Source organism: Hermetia illucens, chromosome 4, assembly GCF_905115235.1.
Source record: "Hermetia illucens chromosome 4, iHerIll2.2.curated.20191125, whole genome shotgun sequence".
Classification (NCBI taxonomy): Eukaryota; Metazoa; Arthropoda; class Insecta; order Diptera; family Stratiomyidae; genus Hermetia; species Hermetia illucens.
This window is the reverse complement of record NC_051852.1, coordinates 48,258,645-48,268,363: the sequence shown is the minus strand read 5'-3', so window position 1 is coordinate 48,268,363 and position 9,719 is coordinate 48,258,645. Positions and strand designations below refer to the sequence as shown.

Below are 9,719 nucleotides of genomic sequence, written 5' to 3'. Positions count from 1 at the left end.
TCGAAGTTACATCATTTAATTTTAAATTTAATCAACCATACACGTAAAATGTCCAAAGGATGGAACTTATTTTACCTCAGACGAGAATTGGCACGCGGAGAAGGAATTTTAATCCAAACAAAGAATTTCATTTAGAATATCGAATAAGAATAATCAATTGAGTCAATTGAAAGAGAAATTGCGGCGAAAATGCCGCGAATAAAAATTATATAATCATGTCTTCTGACAATTGTATACTTTACGATAAATCTAGAAAAATAAATGGCATCCCTTTGAAATATTCTGCAGAATATTATAAAAAAAAATCGAAAATAAATTATACCTTGTACAAAAATGGCGTGGATAGTCTATCATTCGTAGGTATACAATGCAAATATAAAAATAAAATCTATCATTCTTTTCTTCATCAACTATTCCATGTACTTTCTATGTAAAAACTAAACATTAGAAAATAGCAAAAAATATATTTATTCTCTTTGTTCCGTTCTTCGTATTTGATTAAACCAAAATAATAAAAACGTAATATGGCTATTCATACGTTAATGGTATTTCATGTCTTCGCTTATGTATAAACCTGAGGCTGGTAACTAAGAAATGTTCAAGGAATGCAGGGAAAATCCCGGAATTTTCTGAAACTTACAGCATTTACCTATGACTTCATCAACTCTCTGACGGTCCTTCGATATATCTCATTACAACTATCATACAATTAATTTACTTTACAAGAAATTAAACCAAAGAACTTAAGCATAAATAACATCCTTGGAATCGTTGAGAAGCTACCTGAGCTGACACGGGGCTGCTCACAGGGGACTGTTTTTGAAACAAAACTCTCCAAATCTGATCGCAAGACCTGCCTAAACCTCAGAAGCCCAACCCTTCTAATATGCCCCCAAAGTCCTACAACAATTTCAAAAAGGATAACTTACAAATTACTTAATATCATCATTCAGCCTTGAGCTTCGTCCGAATCTTGAGCGGTTTCGGAGGTTTGGGCTTATGCGTGTCCCCATGCTTCCGCAAATGATCTCTCCTTGTGAAACCCTTGGAGCAAGTCTCACAAACATAAGCTTTCCGCCCCGTATGGGAATCTATGTGTCGTCTCAAATCAGTTTTGTGGTGAAATTGTTTAGGGCAGAATTGGCATTGGTGGGGTTTCTGGGCGGCACTATGTTTGGCGTAATGTGTTTCAAAAACTACTTCGTTAGAGAAGCGTTTGCCGCATCGGTTGCAGCGAAAGGGTTGTTCGCCGTTGTGGAATGTTTTATTGTGTTGCGTAAGATAACAAATTTTGGTAAATACCTTGTTACATTCGTCGCAACGAATTTCGCCGGTCGGTGTTCCTAGTGAGCTGTTTGGGGTTTGTGTTGCTGGAATATCGATCGAGAGGGTGATGAGGTTGTTGCCAGTGACCGATGTGAATCCGAGTGGAGTTGAAGGATCCTGCATAGCTTTGTCCTGTTTTCGGCGCCTCAGAGCAGACGGAGAGCTTCGTTTAATTTCTCTGCATTCCATGGCAGGCGGACTGGGGAGAGTGGCCTTGGTTGAGGTAATCGTCGGCGAGTATGGTGAGATCTCTGGTGCTACGTCGCCCACTTCTGGCGATCGTTCGCATTTTATGTTTGATGAGTAGAAACAGGAATCAGGTACTATGGGTGTGTATGGCAAGGGCATGTTATCTTGATAATTGACCATACCGCTTGGCAACCGTTGAACGGCCACGATCTCATGTTGTTGCTGCTCATCATCTATTCCATAGTTGGCCAACTCGTAAAGCTGCTCGGGCATATCGTTGGCATTCATGAGTTGTCCTTCTGTAACTTCATTACCAGTAATAGTGTGATAGTTCAGCTGGGGCTCCTCCTGGTGTTGCAGGGGTTGGAATGATGGGGTGATGTTGGTGTTGATAGCCAAAGGGCTGGTGATGATGAATTGTTGATCCATTGTATTGATGATGGTGGTGGTGGTAGGGGTGGTGCCCATGGTGGAGATGATGGGCTCCTCCTGCAGTTGCTGCGGCAACATGTGCTGCTGGATTTGGGGGGACATTGAGATAATATGAACCTCCTGTGATTGCTGCTGCGGCTGGAGAGGATCCAGAGTGTTGGTGTTGATGACTTGCTGATGAAGCCCCTCCGGATCCGCTTCCTCCGCCTGTAATACTTCCTGCTGTTGCTGAACCTGTTGTAGGCTGGTGTAAGGATCCTGAACCTCCACCTGCTGCTGTTGTTGATGAAGCAGATGATGCATCTGCTCCTGATCTTGTTGTGCCTCCAGATTGGATGTGACTGGTGTGCTCGAAATTATCAGCAGGCCCCTCTGTTGGAGGGAGGCATGGTCGGAGGGACCTGCTTGCCCGTTTGGGTGACCGTTAGTTGGTGCGGATTGTTGAACGTTTGTATATTGTTGGAAGCCCTGTTGTTGACTATAACTATTCGGGGGAGGTGTGTATTGAGACGCGTAATCAGGACTCCTAGGCGGTTCCGGAGGCGCGGGAGGCGGCTGATTTCCTTGACTATTTCGATGGTGATGTTTCGAGTTTGGATCTCGACTGGGGTGATGGTGAGCGCTAATTGGCAGAGTTGCAGGATCCGGCTGGCCACTCGATTTTACAGCATTCTTATGCAACGTGGTATTGTAATGTCGCTTTAGATGTCCCGAACTAGTGAACCACTTATTACAAGCAGTGCAATTATATGTTTTTGGTCGTCTTGCTTCATTCGATTTCCATGTAGAACTTTTCGTTCCAGTAGTATTGCTCGGCAAAGAAGAGGTAGGAGGTTCAAATCCCCGATATTGAGCACCGTTTTCCTGCGGCGTGGTTGTCGACGGGAATTCTGACGGACTTGATGTTACCGGGTTTCCACCACCCGAATTTATCTCAGCATTAAAAGGTTTTATTTCCCTGGATTGTGGTGCGGCCGTTTGGTGAGGGTGACTATTGAATTCTGATTTGATTACGGGTCCGGCATTGAATCCTGGTACAACCGTTCCCGGATATTCCGACTTTATTGCAGCGTAATTCTGCTTAAGAGGTGAGTAGTACGGTTTCATATCAGGCGGTTGACCATGTGGCATGTAGCCGGAGTGGATGTCAGGAGCAGTACCCCACATTAAAGAACGATGCATTGGATGCATTGAGTGCATTGGAGGCAGAGGGTCCTGATTCACAATCGCCGAAGGATCATGTTGCGGCGGGTATACCATTTTTTGTGAATCTAAATCAAGGATATCTGATGGAGGCTCCTCTTTAATGTATGGCTGGTATGGATACTGTGATTGCAGTGTCTGCTGATCTTCAGCAGGGCGATCGTTTGGCGGTTGAGTTCCATGTGCGGCATTGTAATGTTCATTTAGTTGAGCATGCGATGGGAAAACTGCTCCACACTTATCACAAACTTTTGGCATTCCACCGCCTCCTCCTTGCTCCTGTTGCATGGTGGGCATTGAATCCTGGCCGGTTTGGCTCATAATAGCATTTTGAGTTGGACTTGAAGAACTTACCACCCTAGGACTGAGTGAGCTGTTCGAAGCGCTACTACTGGCGTTATTAGAAGCTGCACCATTCGTATTGTGTTGCGGATGCAAGCTGCCACTATTGTTCATGTAAGGATGATACCGTGGGGAAGGCACTATTTTGTACTCTTGATTTCCGGGAGGTAATTGTTGTTGGCCGGCATAGATCGCGCTTTGAGTTGCATAATCCATATTCGATGGTGGCGGATGATAGTACTGATCATAGCCGTGCATGTAAGTAGGATAATGATGCATGTCCTGTCCTAGAATCGGCTGAGTCGGAGGTGGCTGATACGGGATTGGGTTGTTGCTGTAAACTGCTTCCACCGCACCTCCTGTATTGCCGAGGGCGCTTGGTGCGTCCGTCGGCTGAGGCGTCGGTGGCTGATTATCACTAGAATCCGCCGCCGCGGACACTGTGGAATTAGATAAATTCGTCAAGGACTTTTCGTTCGGAGATGGTTGCAAAAATTGCGGCGGATCGTTCAATTTCCCGGAAAGCGGTTGATTATTATTATCAGAGTCGGTTGGCGAATTCGACGGTAAATCTCCCGTGGAACTATTCGTATCACTATTATTCACCAATCTCGGTGTCGACCCGGAAGCTGATGTGGTCGTTGTTGAGGATAAGGACAACGACGGCGAAGTCGAAGATGCAGCTAGCGACTGCCCTGATCCAGGCATACCCCAACGATTCATATCCTCATGTCACTTTTTCATATTCCATAACTCGGACCGGACAACACCACGCGTGGACTTCTCTGTATAGTTTGAGAGCGGGAAACGAACTGTTACAAACTCAATGAAAATATCCTCAAATGAAACAACGTAAATCAGTAATGTCCGAAATATAAAGAAATCTAAAATTCGCGCGCGAATTGCACCCGCAACACTGAACACCCTCTTAAGCCATAATTCACAGTTGCAATGTACAGTCGCACTATGCTAGTCACTATCGAAAGTCTTGCCTAGATCCGTTGCAATTTCTAACTCTATTGTATGTAGAACAAAACGGTTACAAAAACGGAACACTGGCCACGAAAAAAACAAATCCTCAAAATTCTAGCACTGAAATTTGTTCTATTCAACCCTTCTCAGTGGAGGGCACTGGAGACAGCACTGAACACTCGCGCGCTCTACATGTTCACTGTCCGCGCGGCTCAATTTTGAATCTACTTGGATAGTACTATTTGTCAATTTTTAATTGAAATAAACAAAACATTAATTTTGACAAAAAGATTGGGGATTCCCGAAAATAAACTCGCTTCGCTCACGGTATGCACTGAACTGACTGACCTGGTGCTTCGAAGCCTGCGGATGGACCCTCTTCTTTGGCACTCTCTATCTCGGCTGCCTCTAATTCTGGCTACATGGATGTTGACCGACCAAAAATGCCGGAGGTTTCTTCGATAGTGTTGTTGTTTGTATAGTGTTGTTGTTTTGCGGGCAGTTCAAGCAGCACACGTACACCGAGTCAATTATCGTCTATCTCACTCAGGCATCTTAGATCCTATGTCCTAGCCACTGCCAGCAATTTGCAAATTTTCATTCACACACTCGCACCGATTCTGGTGGGATTTTACAACGGCGATGGGGAAGTGAACCAACACATAGAAATCCAATCCAACCAGCCGATGCACGATCAAATTTAAATTAACTCGAGAAAGAGAAGGAAGCAGCCCAGTAACTACGATTAGCCACTACTCTCCAAAATTGAAAAATCACTACATCCGCAAGCAGCTCTGCAATTTCGCTCTGCATTCAAACTTGAATTCCCACCAACACACTGCCGTTTACCTGTCCAGTCAGTACGATTTCTCTAGCCATTCGGCACTGTCCATTCTCACTCGTGCTCCCCACGGCTCAGATCTGGTCGTGGAGCGCGGAGCAGCTAGCCAGCGAGCAGTGGAGCTGAAGAAAACAAAGAAGCGAACATGTGGCCATGAATCACCAACCGGCATATATCAAGCCAAGTCCGACATTCCCCTCAAGCACGTGCTAGGAGCAGCAGCGAATTAGTGTTCCCCCTCCCAATGTCCTGGGGTGTCCTTTCTGGCCCACTAGTTCTGCACCGCTTCTCTGCCCACGGCCTGGAAGGGAGGCTGATACCATGTGCTCGTCTCTTGCATCCTTCTTCCTCCGCTCCCAAGCCGCTGCTTGTTTTCCTTTGCTCTTTATCACTTTCCTCGGTAATAAATGAGTGACCGAAGCAAATCTACTACAGACGCACGTATCCTTTATCAACCTACCCCCACTGAGCACTAGGCGAAAGGGGAGGTACAAAGTGCCAACTATGTATGTGTGGTATTTGGATGTCCTTTCGCTATTACAGGAGTGGGCAATCTTCTTCTGATGATTTAACTCGGACACACAACTACTAGCGCACAAACAGGATATCGTTCCGTAGATTGTGTGTGTGAAGGGGAAGCACAGAGTAGGGGTTTACGTGTGTGGTACCGAACCAACTGCGGATAGCTAAACTATACAAAAAGAGTGAAGGAACGGAGAGTGAAACTATCCAAGGAATGTGCATTATGATGATGGGATGCTGTCCATGTTTCCTATGTTGAACGGGGGGCGGTGAAGGGTAGAAAGGATATGTGAAATCGCAGCAGGAAAGTGGGATGGGTGCATGTTGCAATGTGCATGTAGGACGCTGGAATCTTTTGAGAGGAATAAATAAATTATGCTCTAAATTCCGATGGTTCATGATAGCGACGAAATGAGGTAAATAGGTGAATGTTGATCGGCGAAAGGATTTCCTTTTGACCCATTACCTGTAGGTGAACTTTTCGATATCAGATACATTTGAAAAAGCTACTTTTATTTTAAATGATGTACGAAATTAGCCGCTCCTTGCTGGATTGCAGGTAGAAGATATTCTAGAATGAACTTGAAAGGTTAAGGTAAATAAGGTTGTTTTGCAGGCACTAAACACGCAAAGGTCTCCCAAGTATTCGCACACATACACATCAAATGAGAAATCTTTATTTACATTCAAAACGCGTTATTACAGTTACCTTTTGAAATTATCACCTGAGAATGAAGCGCTAAAAGTTTCATTCATGCATTCAGGAGGCATCGAAGTCTTTTGTATTTTAGGGAGGAAATACTAATTAAGGGAACGACTTTTAAGATTAAAAAAATTAACTTTTAGTAGTGATGACCTCCCATTTTATGATTTAGAATGATACTCGTGAAATGGATGAACTAAAGTCAAATTCTCAAACAATATTTCTAACGACAATTTAAGGAAGGCTAAACTAAATTAACCGATTTTCATCTGCATTTTTGAAAATTTCCATTTAATTATTCATTGAGATACATGTAGGATATTTTTTTTGTGAATAGGCACAAAAAATATATCCTTAAAATACTAACTAATAGTTTACGAGATCCCAGTAATAGCCGGACTGCCCAGAGCGAAATGATGCCGGACTTTACTAGACCACAATCAGACAAATTAGAAAAGTCAGCAAATACGACCGTTGGGTCTATTAGGGGAGTATATATTTGATATGCGTTTAACCACAACCGCCATGGACTCAAATGAAAAGGCAAAACGCAAATAACTGCGCCAAGGATAAGTCCTACGAGGAAATTATCTGAACATAAGCCATTAGGGGGCTTCCTGAGTTACCAAATAATATCAAGTGATATGTATTTCGCTATGAAAGCCCGCTTCAATCTCAGTTCTCGCTTGGATTATTGTTTGCGGGAAGTCGGCACGCCCCAACAACTCTTTGCTTTTATGAGATTCAATCGGAGATAGTTGCAAATGATGAAAGAGGAAGCCATTAAATTGTCATTCTTTAAAGTAACAGAACAAAAATAACCATGCCAATGGCCCCTCCCACTTACATCTACTAATAATGAATAGCTCCTTCAATTACTTTGACGTTATTACCATTTTGGTGGACCACATCATCCAAGACATTATTGACTGTTCTGTATTCTAATTTTCTTCGTCGTGTCATGGTTTTGGTGACGAGATGGTTAGAGTTCAGTCTCTTGCAATTTCACTCTTGTCTAGTTTTGGCACCATACTAGAGTTCCATAGATAAGTAACATAAGTGTACCAATTGTAACTTTAATCTGTGTGTCCTACCTACGGCTTCTCGTGCGGCAAACTAACCTTGCTTGAGCCGTTTGTTCCAATTGAGTTTGGTAACCAGCCTTATTTGATAACCAAAGCCGTTCTTAAAAAGCAAAGGCCGGTTCGATTTTGTGCAAATATCTGCTACGGAATAGGAGGTTCGTTTTCCCACCGCACAAATCTTAGGTCAAATTCAGAGCTCACTTAATAGGCTCCGACAGCATTTACAAGAATTTTCCAAAATTAGAAATACTAACATCAGCATATCCCTGGGCATCTGTTCTATTACTAGGCCTTGCAGGACTTTAATGACTTTGATGGTCTCACTTCATAAGTGCGGTTGAGCTAGGCAGTTTTCTATCAGAGATCAGAATAGTCTACATATGCCCTCTACCCCATGCCTGCTGGCGGCTGATATCAAATACTCCATGATGACTCTCTTTGTTATTAAAAGGTGTTGATACTAGGTGATGGAAACTTATAGGATATCAGCTTATCCCTCATTTGTTTCTCAACCAGCTTCCCGTAAGTTTTGACAAGCAAGCATGTTAGAAAATCAAGGTACCGTATTCATAAACTACCCAGCCCAAAAATCGTGATGATGCCCCTATATAACACCTAGACCTCAAAATACCCCCCCTCACTTCTAGTGGCATCGGCTCCAATAAGGATAATAACGGTACGATTGTGGTTATACTAACCACCTTCATGGCAGATTTGGTTTTAACAACCTTACTTAATTTAAGGTTAGCTAGTAGCTTTTTTGAAGCATCCACACCCCAAATGTTCGAGTTCGGTATATAAACCACTTCCTCGACCTCGCTGATTTGTAGAATGGTACCATCCCATGTTGCGAGAGGCGGTATTATGGCTGGTTCTAGTCCGCTAAATCTCGCAGACTGTGATTGAGACCCCTCAAATCCTTCTTTCGCTTTTGGACTTCCAAAAAGTTCTTCCCATTAAAGTTGATTTCCCTATCCGCGGTGTAGTACCGCATATGGTGCATTCCGTTGAATATCAGTTCAGTAGGCTGGTGTTGATACTTTAAGTCATCTCGAATTTCGCATGAGTTTATGGATGCATCGAGTGTGTCCCGATTCTTTCCACGTCATATTGTCTGACAGCGTCATCGTCTGTTGTCGTTTTCTTATGAGCCGTACCCCAGGATTTCTTTCACTGGAGAGAGAGTGCGAAAACGTTAAACTGAACAGGTGTACGGCTCCCAACAATTGTTATTCTCACTTCAAACTCCGCTTCTTGATTGCCCAAAAGAACATGGCCTTTTCTGTTTCCTAATTCGGTGTTTTTATTGCCTAAAAGACAGGATAATTTTTGTTTTGAGCGGTCAAAATTCGTCATCGACCACGGTCAACTTGCATGTACATTTCGAACATCCTATCTCACCCCATTGACATTGCATTACCGCCTAATGTAGGCATGGAATTTTAATATTCCTTCTATTATACTTTATCAATCAGCGACTAGCTTAGGAGAGTGCGATGACCCTGCCTGAGAACCTTGATTTTGTTGATGTTCATCTTCAGTCCAACTCTACTTGCATCGCTTTCCAAACCCAAACCCATTTGACGAAGGGCCATGGCCGGCTGCGAGAGCAAGCAAATGTCATCAGAGTAGTCGAGGTATTTGAGGAAAAATATCATAGTCCATTGAATTCCTCAACGTCCTCCGAGCAAGGCAGCATGAAAAACGTTACCAATCACAAGAACAAATAATATCGGTGACAGGATCCAACCCCGGCGACTTTAGTGTTTCCTGTTCACTCCTCGGTGGAGTACATGGCATCCACACAGTTAAATTGAGCTTCAGTTTCACTATCATCATCACACTCAACGCTGTGCAAGTGACACTCATTACGACTGGGATTCGAACCCAGGCAGCGAGATTAGGAGGCTAACGCTCTACCCCCTCAACCATCGCGCCGTCCTCAAAATTCTTTGAGATTTCTCCTTGGTGCAGCACATGACATTTTCCACCATCAGATGTCGCTCTAATAATAGCTATTAGTTTCTCCAGAATGCCACCTCCGCGTAGAGAAACCACAGACACACTCCCTTTTCATGCTATCGAAAGCCTTCTCGAAATCAAT

At 43.6% G+C, this 9,719-nt stretch overlaps 1 protein-coding gene across 1 annotated transcript; it reads right to left on the bottom strand.

Annotated features, from left to right (window-relative positions):
* Nucleotides 1–276: 276 nt before the first annotated feature.
* Nucleotides 277–4,875, bottom strand: LOC119655701 (trithorax group protein osa). Its single transcript, XM_038061715.1, has one exon. It carries the CDS (start codon nt 4,213–4,215, stop codon nt 946–948), a length of 3,270 nt encoding a protein of 1,089 aa, XP_037917643.1. The 5' UTR covers nt 4,216–4,875; the 3' UTR covers nt 277–945.
* Nucleotides 4,876–9,719: the final 4,844 nt, after the last annotated feature.